The following is an 11,878-nucleotide window of genomic DNA, read 5'->3' on the forward strand; positions in this document are numbered from 1 at the left end:
GCCCTGAACTAATAATGTGAGAAATGGAATTTGTTATGTCCATTAAAAAAGAAATTAGATAAATTTGAACAATTTTTATTTTACTGTAACTTAGAGTGCTATATTGAACTGGATGTTTTTCTTTTCCTAATGATTAATTGAAATCACTAGAGAAAACTCTCTCACTGTGCTCTTAAAAATACTAATATGAAATGACCTTTGAGGGATTGATATGAAGTGACCTCAAATGTAATTAAGTTCAGAGCACACATACACGTACACACACACACACACACACACACACACACACACACACCCCACACAGACCCCACAGAGTTGATTTCATTACTTAGCCCCATCCCTTCTTTCTCTGTTATATAGGTAAGACTTTCAAGATTTCATTACATGATAATTAAAATGGAAAACTCAAGATGATAATGGAAAGGGTTATAGGTTGGTGTTTTTCTCTTCTGGATAGCATTCCAGTGCCATTAAATTTTTTTGTTCTTGCAGGTGAAGACAGATGACAGAGTGGTTAAGATGGACCTCGGTTTACTCTTTCTAAGAGTACGCAAAATAGATGCTGGTACCTACTTTTGCCAGACAGTAGAGCATAGTTTTGTCCATACTGTCCGTAAAATCACCCTGGAGGTAGTGGAAGAGGAGAGAGTAGAGGAAATGTTTAACAAAGACTATGAAGAAGATGGGCCTCACAAGATGCCTTGTCCTGCTCATAGCAGCATCTCACAGGGAACAAAACCGTGGTACAAGGAATTCTTGCAGCTGATTGGCTACAGCAATTTCCAGAGAGTGGAAGAATACTGTGAAAAGGTATGGTGCACAGATAAGAAGAGGAAAAAGCATAAAATGTCACCTTCCAAGTGGAAGTATGCCAACCCACAGGAAAAGAAGCTCCGTCCCAAATCTGAGCACTATCGCCTGCCCAGGCATACACTGGATTCCTGATAGGGTGAAACCATTGACTGGCTTCTGAAGGATTTATGTTTGGAACCTAAAGAAATAGAAGGAAAAGGAAAAAAAAAAATGAGAAACTATCCAACTTCTTTGCATTACCTAAAAGAGATTTCTGTAATACAGAAAAGACTATAGAGATGTTACGGTAAATTATTCCACATACTCATTTGGTTGGTTAAATATCACATAAAATTAACTAATTTTTAAAGTAAGTGTATTGCTTAATGGTTCACATTATATTTATCAAAAATTGACCATAGCTGTAGTCTTGAATACCTGGCTGTATTTCCATGGCAAATATTATTTTACCCTTGGAAGACTTAAGATTATTGGAAAGTTGATGAAAAAGTTAAATATTTTAATAATCACAGAAAAATAAAAATAAATGTTTTAATCTTTCTGAATTTTTCCTTTTCACCACAATGTAAAATATACACAATATCAGATACTTTAGCATTCTCATTTGAACTATCTGTACTTTTTAAATAATTATTGTATTAGTGTTGTCAAAGCCATGAGTTTTATGAAGCGGGTATATTGTAATTATTGTAAAGCATGAAAGAAAAATTGTGGTCACCTTGAGGCTTGAGAACTTCATAAAACATTTATTAAACCACATTCACAATGGTTATGTTTCATGAAGAAAACACATTTTTCAAGTTCACTCCAGTGTGAAAGAATGAAGTGAAGGTAACTTTTCAGAAAGATATCACAGAATGTCAAAACAGATGGAGTTACAGTCAGAACTGAAAACTTTTTTGCTGCCCTCTTCTGGGAGAAAAAGTATATTCTCTCTCTCTCTTTTTTTTTTTAACTGCAGTTTGTCTAGTAAAAAAATTGAAAGTAATTTAAGCATATCTAATCTATTTCAGAAGAAAACTAAGCAAAATAAAAATGTGTTAATGTTTATGTCATGCTTTAAGATGGAAATAACATGTTATGATTAACTTATTACCTCACAATCCCAAAATGACTATATTACAGCACTGAAGCTCTATAAGAATTAAATTTCATGCCTTCTAAATAATCTTCCCTGAACTCTAGAATATATTTGAGAAACATAATGTTTTATTTATGAAAAAATATTAAAGCATTTTGCTCTGTTATCAAATTTCCCTGTTTTATATTAACAAATGGGAAAAATGTTTCATGAGTTCACTTAACTAGCAAGATGTTTGGAGTGCTTTTACTTTTTCTCTTATAAATATTATCGAGAGCTTGTATCTTTGAAAATGTTTATTCCCTAAAGTTTTTCTTCTATTTTATTTGGCAATTACCTCTTTTAAATATAAAATTTTTGAGATTTTCATTTAAATAAAATTTTTTAAAAAATAATTACACATGAAAACATAAATATTTTTATTTTAATTTTAAATAATATTCATTTTAGTTTTAAAATTAGCTTCTAGACTATATAGTTAAGAAAATTAAAGTATTGAAGACTTATAATGACTTTCGATTTTATTCTAAATTTAGCAAATACATAAATGTTTTAAGAAAGTTTAAAAAGTTAATTCAGTAAGCCACCAAGCTCCAAAAGGTCTAAAGAAAACAAATATATTGAAAATTAACATTTTCTGAAAAACCTGGTTGCTATTTACATAAGAATCCACTCGAGGTCATTGTTGCCCACCAAAATTAACTGAAAACAGATGTATTGAAAGTTATATTAATAAAAAACTATTTCAGTAAAAGCTGCCTAACATGGAGAAAGAGAACCATAACCACAGATAACAGGATCCTTAGCAAAGTTTATATCTGAAATACTCAAAGTGACCAGATAAGTCAATAAACAATTTATTGAAAATATGCTTCCACTAAACACAAGAGAAAGGAAAGCAGGATTTTCTCCTGTATTTGAATTTTTTTTAAAAAAATAAGGCAGATATGGCAGAAATACTTATTTTAATCTTAAAAACACAAGCAGTTAATGACAAAAAATGATGTCACTTGTGAGCTAAAATGTTTGGTAAGTGAAGAAATAAATCTGAGGAAAATAATTTTTCTACGACATGTCTTAAGGATTGAATGAACCTACACTACACACTGTTCAATTAAAATGAGATGACTTAAAAGAAAAAGAAATATTTTACATAAAATGCTAAACTGGAAAAAGAAATACAACCCAAAACTTTTTAAATTGCTTATTTGAAAGAGACCCAACAAGAAAATTTTGAGGGCTCAAGTCCACAATGTATATGTGCGTGTATGTATATATACAATTGTATGTATATATGTACATATATACTTTTTCTTTTTTATGTTTAATTCTCTTTTCTCCTGCCCCTTTTTCTCCCCCATACATGCAGGTATGTGTGTGTGTATGTGTGGTGTGTGTGCATACACACATACCATACACACACATCATGACATACTTTAAGATAAATCTATTGCCCTCTCAAAAGAATAACAAATTAATAACCTATGCTGCTCTGGCCTTCTTGAGAATCTGAAACATACCACAAAAACATATTCCTAGTCTTTTATTCTTTCAGGCTAATTTGAATTAGCATTCAAATTCAGAATCTCATTTGGGAAATGCCCAATCACAAATGAATTGATAAGATTTCTTTCCTCTTTCCTGAATTTGAGAAGGGCACATGATTAGTTAGCCATCTGCAACACTTGGAAGAATTAAGATTTTGCCCCAACCCTGCCACAATATCCCCAGACAGAAACTCAGTAAAGGAAAGAAGTGCCCTTTAAGAAGATACAGCTCTAAAAGCATCATAACTATCCATCCTAGTTTCAAAGGGGGCGCTTCCATGTAGGGTCAGTCTCCTTCTTAAGACCCCAGTAAGTCGTTCTCTATTGAGGGAGAGGACCTGTGAATGAAATGAGTGTGCACTTCTGCTTTCAGTACTAAGTCACTCATTGAGCTAGAGATGCAGATTTGTTATCAAGGAGAATTACAATCTGAAGGGACTTTACATCATGATTTGTGATGTCTCTTATTTCTAACATCCTACATTGACAATTTTTCTTTTGTGTTTATTACTGAATACTTCAGTACAAAGCTATCAACTTGGAAAAACAGGGATTAAAAATAGGAATAAACACTAATAAGAGCTCTAGGAAAAAGGGAACAGAAAGTCTTTGCCTATTTAGTAAGTGGCAATTCCATATACATTTTAGAGATTTTTCCTTCCCCAAATTAGTTAAGTACTTATGATGTTTTTATTGTGTTTAATATTTGCTATAGGGTTGTAAGTCTTCACAATGATTATGAACATTTGTAAAATTTGTAAAATACAATAAATCGTTTTGAGTGGTGGTGTGAAGCACGAAAAAAATACACAACAGCTGTTGTCCTTAAAAATGAATTATCTTTAGCCTGACAGATATATTAAGAAAATAACCTAGCATTGTATAGACATTTGAGATCTCAGGAGAAAGTGCTGCAGTTATGATGACAGTAAGAAGTCAGTGTTCTTTTTCTTATAGTGAAGTATCACATCGAGTTACTTTTTCAAAAGCAGTAATCATTTTTAAGGATAACAACTGTTGAATTTAAATCAAATATAAATAATAGATTTCCATGAACACTCTTTTGATTGTAGTGTGTTATTTAAACTAGCATGTTTATTTTATTTTATTGGGAAGATAACATTATATTTTGGCTTTCACTATAAATTAAATGTGTCCTGTTTGTTTAAATAGCTTAGTTATAAGCCAGAGTACTATACTGAGGTATTCTTGTCTGTATGGCTTCATTTTATGTGCTTGCCTGGGTCCATAACAGCATGTGGCATATTATTTCTTTTCACTGATTATAAGTCATGAGAATTATTATCATCTGGTGGCAAGCTTTAAAGACCATTGACAATGTGTCTCATTGACTATCACACAATCTGCCCCATGCGCTGCATAATTTGTACCATTATGTACAATTTCTATTTAGTTCAACTTAGATGATAAATAAATAAATATTTGCTAAACTGTTGTGTGCTGTCCAAGTGTATTTTCTAAGTTTTTGTGAGTTGATAATGTTTCATATTATTATAATTTCATAATATGTCAAGCCTAAACATAAACATACAATGCTAGACTAGTACTGTTTTTGTAAGAAGTTAGAAAATAATTCAATTATCTTTTCTTGAAAATTCATAAATCAACTTTCTTAAGGAGGAAAAAGTCTGTTCATCTTACAACCTTGCATCAGTCGGGTTTATTTAAGACACATCATGTTTCTAGAGCAGCCAGAAACTCCTTTTGAAATGGCATTATGCAGATGAAAGATGGAAAATGAATGCTTTTAATATGGAACTGGTAGGATGTTTGTGATTTTTGCAAGCCTCAACTTCTATCTTAACATATCAAAATTACTGTTTTCTCTGCTATTTTTATAAGACTTTGGGAGGTCATTTAAATGAGATTTAGTATTAAGTGAATCTCTCTTTTGGGAATTTCGTTTTCAAGTATTATATCAATAAATAATTACTTACAATGTTTTAAAGGAAGAATTTGGCAGCAGCTCCAGCATAGTGTTTCTCTGGCAGCTTTATGATACGTCTATGCCATCAATGGTAACTGATATACATGTTTTAAACTTGCATTCATTTATAATCCAGGGCCTACTAATATACACATTTTTTAAACACATATTTAAACTGGTCTTTAAATATATATTCACTCATAAGTCAAGGGAAAGTAGAGAAACAGTTGTGGTAACTAGAAATCTATTACCTATTTATTAAAACAGAACCAAAAAATGTTCCTATCTTTTCATTCAAAAGCTATATACCAGGAACTAGAGCAGGTGCTTCATAAAGTGTAGAAGTGTTAATAATGCCATTCAGTTATATGGATAAATAAAAGTTGAATTATATTTGTTCTGAGGATGTGTTGACAGTTTTCACTGGAAAATTTTTAAATCATTTTTTACTTTATGCAACATGAAACTCAATCAAAGTATAGCTTTTAAAATGTATTTCAAGTATTTAGAATGTTGTAGAAAGAATTTCTAATTATGAATCTTGAGACTTCTGGTCAGAATGACATTGAAAATCTAGGATTTGATTCATAGCAGCTGCAATGATGTAGCAATGATAAGTAGTAAATAAAAGGAGAAAATAACCCCCCCCCCAAAAAAAAAGGTCAAAAAGGCACAGCAAGAAGGCAGCCTTCTAAAAGGAAGAGGGCTCTCACCAGGAACCAAATCAGCCAATACCTTGATCTTGGACTTCCCAGCCTCCTGAACTGTGAGTAATGTCTGTTTTTTAAGCCACCCAGTGTTTGGTATTCTCTTATAGTAGTCTGAGCAGACTAATACACAAAGGAAAGAACAGAGAAGGGCAGACAAATTAAACAGAAACAGAAACATGCAAATAAGCCTACAAATATTCCTGAATGCCTAAAAATATCTAAAGTTAATTAAATAGTGGTATCTGTAAAAAGTGATAAAAAGTGGCCTATGATGACTGTTGGCTTATTATCAGTTAAGTTAGGGCATTCAGAAACATTTTCAAAATTGAGGGTGATTTCTTTTCTGTGGATCAGAAAAGGTTTCTGGGGAAGGAGTAAATGACATTATAAACTCATTTTTAACAGCAACAACAATAAAATAGTGACAAACAAAATAATCTCTTGGAGATTGTTCCATTAAAGAGTTTCTTATTTTTTTTTAAAGTAGTGTAAAACAACTCGAATTTATTATTTTATGGTTTCCATGAGTGAGAATTCAAAACATGGCATGTCTCAGCTGGATTCTCTGCTTAGGATCTCAAAAGACCAATACCATCTGCTAGCCACCTGAGATCTGGGAAAGAATCCATTTTCAAGCTCATTCAGGTAATTGGGAAAATTCTGTTCCTTGTAGTTCTAGGACTGGGATCATTGGCCTCTTCACATTCAGTGCCAGCAATGGACTGTTGAGTCTCTCAGGCTTGGAATCTCTCTGACTTCCTCTTATGCCTTATTTCTCTCTCCAGCTGGAGAAATTCTCTGCTTTTAAGGTTAGTGTGATTAGACTGGGACCACTCAGATAATCCAAGCTAATCTCCCTATTTTAAGTTTTGCAAACTTAATTATATCTGCAAAGTCTTTTTTGCAATCTAACACAATTTATTCTCAGGTTCTGGGAATTGCATGTGGACGTATTTCAGGAACCACGGGTCCAACATTTGGCCCCCAAAGATTCACATGCTTCCCAAATACAAAATACATTTGCTCTATCTTAAAGTCCTCAAAGGTCTCACTCTGTTACATCATCAGTTTAAAAGTCCCGAATCATATCATCTGTCTTCCAAATCAGGTACAGATGAGGCTCTTGGTGTAATCCATCAAACATCTTTCTAGGGCACAATTCCTAACCATCTGTGACACTGTGAAATTAAAGAAGTTATCTGCTTCCAACATACACTGATGGGACATGAATAAGTAATAGTTAATAGATATGCTGATTCAGACAAGGAGAAAATGGTAGTTGAAATGCAGTTAAAAGCAGTTTCAAAATTGAGATGGGCAATACCCTTTAGGTTTCAAGGCCTGGAAATATTCTTCTGTGGCTCTCAACCTTGCCCTTTGAATCTTCATTTTGCACTGTGGGCTCTCTATCCCATCCTCTGGATTCCTAAATGACCCTTTAAAAGTCAAAGGCATGGCTTTTCCTAGAAAAATTAATATGAAGTACACAGGTAATTATCTCAACTCTCAATTCATAAAATCATTTTTCTATTAAAATCAGGATCATGTGAAATTAAAAGATGGTATTGAATGAGTCTTGTTGACTATAACATTCTGCAAGTTAAATAAATTAAAATTCTAAATTCATAGTTGTATTTCCTAAAAGGATTGTGAGAAGGTGAAATCAATGCAAAATATGGGAGAAAAATAATAATTTTATATTCTTAAGCACCTGTTATGCTATGTAGTAAATATTTCAAAGCATTATCTCATTTAAGGTTAAGAAACAAAAGAAAACCTCTTCGGAGTAGGTATCTTTACTCACAGATGAGAAAACAGAAGTAATTTGTAGGTCCTAGATGCAAGGAAAGAGATTAAATAATGATATTTACCCAAAAGTTGAGGCAGTGAAACTCTGGGACCACCTGATGATGTGTAGAACTTCTTTGTAAGGTGGCTATGTAAATATCTCCTTGCCCTTTTAATTGCTTTTGATTCAGACCTTCATTTTTTTTTCTCTCCTGAATTTTTATGACAGTCTTCACTGGTCTCTCTGCTTACACTCTTGCCTTCTCATCTATTCTTTATCCAAAAGCCAAAGTCATCCTTCCTTTTCTAAAAATGCCAACTGGATCCTGTCTCACTTCTGCTTAAAACCATTTATATCAGTGCGTCTGTATCACTGATATATATCTCAAATCCCTTCATTTGGCTTTATGCCCTCTCTTGAGTTAACTGTCCAGATCACCTCAACCTTCATTCCCTGCCCCCATCTTTTTTATCCTATTTGCGATATATATTTATATTTTCCCTAGTCCACCTAACTACTTTATCTGAGGCTTTATTCCTGCTGGAACATCATGGAATGCTTTTAGTATCCCCAAATTTTTCTTATCCACAAGATGAGTAAGGTGACACTACTACGTGACCTCATAATTCTCTGTAGTCAGCCATTTTGTAGCACTTTTATCAGTGTATTGTGATTGTTGGTTTGCTTTGTTAAGGTTTGTTGAGGATAGGAACTCTACCTGTTCACTTTTATTCCTGGAACATAGTACCAATAACTGGTAATGGACATTAAATAAATAGTTATGACATGAATGAATTAATTCATTACATGTTAATTATGCTGAAATGATTTATAAATTTCTTGAAATTGTATCCAAATTTTGTTCTGTAGAAGAGTTGATAGACAGTTTTCATCAATTATTAAAAGAACCATTGATCCAAAGATCAAGAATTGTGCTAGTATAGTCCATCAAATTATACATGAGGAGACATAATCAATGATGTTAAATGACTTTTTAAAGGTAAAATGGAGTTGCAAAATGAGAGAAGAATCCAGATCATCAGATGTTTCACAGTTTTATAAAGGACACAGTGTTTCTATTATCAAATGAACTTTCGATAACATAAAAGATTTTTAAATGTTGGGGCAGAGTATTAGAATGTGACAAAGATCAGAATAACAAATTGCATTCATTGTAGCAAGCTGTAGATTTCTCTGTTTCTCTGGCCCAAGGTGAAGACAGATTTTTTTTTTTTTCTTTTGGCTGAATGAATCTATGAACAAATGGATGATGAGTGAACAAATCGATCAGAGAATAGCATCATTTAGGCTCAGATAAACAAACTATCAGCAAAAAGTTATTTAAATGATGAGAATATTTATTCCCTAAATAACTAGAAATCCAAAAGAAGGCAGTTTCAGAGTTGGTTAATTCTGTAACACAGCAACATTTTCAAAGTCTCAATAGTCTTCATCTTCCCTCTGCTGTACTGGGCATTCCTCCAGCAGATGCTCTAGATATTCATTTTTTCACTCTCAAGATGATAAAGACAGTACTCAAGGATGGATTATCTGCTCATCCTGAACCCCTACCAGACCAAAGCCTCCGAAAGACTTTCATACCTGATTGGGTCAACATCTACATCAGAGAATCTGGGAAAGATAATTTCCGACACTATAATAGGAAACAAAACTATAAGAAAGAAAAAGAGTTGGGGAGACAGCTGATGGGTGAGAAAAAGACAGGATCTTTTACAGACATCATCTGTTAAGACAACAAAAAAGTAGATTGAATACTAAAATTTAAATTGAAATTACTAACACTGGTATGGGATAAGCAAGGAACTCATCCACCCTCCTAACTGATAATTTAGAGAATTAGCTCCCCATTTTATAATCCAAATTTTGGCAAAACGTTATGCTCAGGCAATGTAAAATATATGAATTATTTTGTTAGTGAATTCTATACATTTGAAATTTTGCTGTAATAGTTTATAAAAAAAGTAATATTTGGAGAAGCTTTCTGAAAATAGTTGTTAACCACGAATAAAGGTTCGTTTTATATAATCAAAGCAAAAGGGCAAAACTTTGACACCAAAAAAGAATATTCAGAGTCTACATTTTATTAGACATAAAAGAACAGCACATTTTTTTCTTGTCATGCAAGTTCTTAAAGAACAAGTGGCAGAAATAGAGACACTTTTGGAGCATTCTTGGAATGTCTGTTTCTTGTCAGTTTTGTCATTGTTTGTATTAGGAAATTTTGTCTTGTGGAATATAAAACAAAAACTCCAGAAATATGTGAAAGGTATCCTAGCCTAAGCCAGCAAAACAGAATTCTAGTTCTCATTTTGACAGATAACTCAGGAAAACCATTAGTTTCTTTACTTCCAAATATGTAAAATATACTATGACTACCACACATGTAAAACGAAGTGGCTGGACCAGATGATCTTGGAATAATTACTATTTATAACATTATTTGATCCTATAAAATGAGATTTCTTTTCAAAAGACTAACTTTAAGTATTTATGGAGAAAAATCAAACTCTTCAGTACAAAGGCCAAAACTATTTTATCTTTAAACTGTTTTTAAGTTTATTGACATACAGCTGATGTAAAATAAACTGTGCATACGTAAAGTGTGCATGAGGGTGAGTTCTCACACATGTACACATCTTTGAAACTACCACAATCAAGATAATGAATGTATCCATTATCTCAAAGTTTCCTCATGTCATTTTTTAATTTATTTCTCTCTCTCCTCCCCTACCCCTAACCAGGCAACGACTCATCTGTTTTCTGACATGATAGATTAGTTTGCATTTTCCAGAATTGTTTATAAGTGGAAACATAAGGTATATTGTCTATTTGTCTAGCTTCTTTTACTCAGCATAATTATTTTCAAATTCTTCCAAATTGTTAACTATATTAATAATTTGTTTTTTTAATTATCCACTGTAATATACAAAAATTTGGTGGATATTCATTTATTTATTTATGTCTATTACAAATAAAACTGCTTTAAACATCAACGTACAAGTGTTTGTATGGACATAAGTATTTATTTCTCTTGAATAGATACCTAGGAGTAAAATTTCTAGATTGTGTAGTTGGTACATATTTAACTTTGAATAAACTGGCAAATTGTTTTCCAGTGATTATATAATTTTATTTTCACACAAGTAGTGTATGAGAGTTCCATTTCCTCTGTATCCTTACCCACACTTGGTGTTTTTTTAATTTAGTCATTCTACTGGGTGTATAGTAGTTCTCATTATGGCTTTTAATTTGCATTTTTTTGATGACTTATGATACCAAACATCTTTCATGTGCTTATTATTATCCATTTACTTCTTTGATTACATGACTATTCAAATTTTTGTCCATTTTAGTGATCTGTTTGTCTTCTCATTATTAAGTTGTAAAAGTTGTTTATGTATTTTAGATAAAAGGCCTTTGTTAGATATAGATTTTGTAAATATTTCTCTCAGTCTTTGGATGTTTTCATTCCTTTTGGTAACAATGTCTTAAAAACAGCAAAGTTTTTTAATTACATTTAATTTATTGACATTTCAAGTTTTTTTTGTGAGTTCAATTTAAGAAATATTTGCCAAACACAAGGTCCCTAAGATTTTCTTCAATATTTTCTTCTAGTTCTATAGCTTTAGCTCTTACATTTAAACCTAAAATCCATTTGAAATTCATTTTGTGTATACTGTGAAGTATATGTCAAAATTTATTTCTTTGAATGTGGCTACTTCACCTTTCTAGCATCATTTGTTGAAAAAAATAGGGGTTTTTTGTTTGTTTGTTTGTTTTTGTTTTTTTTGTTTGTTTGTTTGTTTTATCACTGAATGGTCTTTGCACCTTTTGATGAAGATAATTGGTTATAGAAAATGTAGGCTGGCCAAGCCAGGCTAACTTCCTAGACGTAATGATATATTTTTGTCCCAAAATGTGCAACATTCTGTATCTTTGAAAGTCTTTTACTCTAGCCTTAAAAATTCT

General features: G+C 32.2%; 1 protein-coding gene across 1 annotated transcript in view; it reads left to right on the forward strand.

Moving 5' to 3' along the window:
• The window catches only part of SEMA3E (semaphorin 3E), a 240,583-nt gene extending 239,398 nt beyond the window's left edge, over positions 1-1,185 (forward strand). Inside the window, exon 16 of the mRNA XM_023532583.1 lies at positions 493-1,185. Coding sequence (XP_023388351.1) covers positions 493-945 — 453 coding nt within the window. The 3' untranslated portion in view covers positions 946-1,185. The remainder of the gene's footprint in view (positions 1-492) is intronic.
• The last annotated feature ends 10,693 nt before the right edge of the window (positions 1,186-11,878 follow it).

The sequence above is a fragment of the Pteropus vampyrus genome, unplaced genomic scaffold (assembly GCF_000151845.1).
Source record: "Pteropus vampyrus isolate Shadow unplaced genomic scaffold, Pvam_2.0 Scaffold4, whole genome shotgun sequence".
Taxonomy (NCBI): Eukaryota; Metazoa; Chordata; class Mammalia; order Chiroptera; family Pteropodidae; genus Pteropus; species Pteropus vampyrus.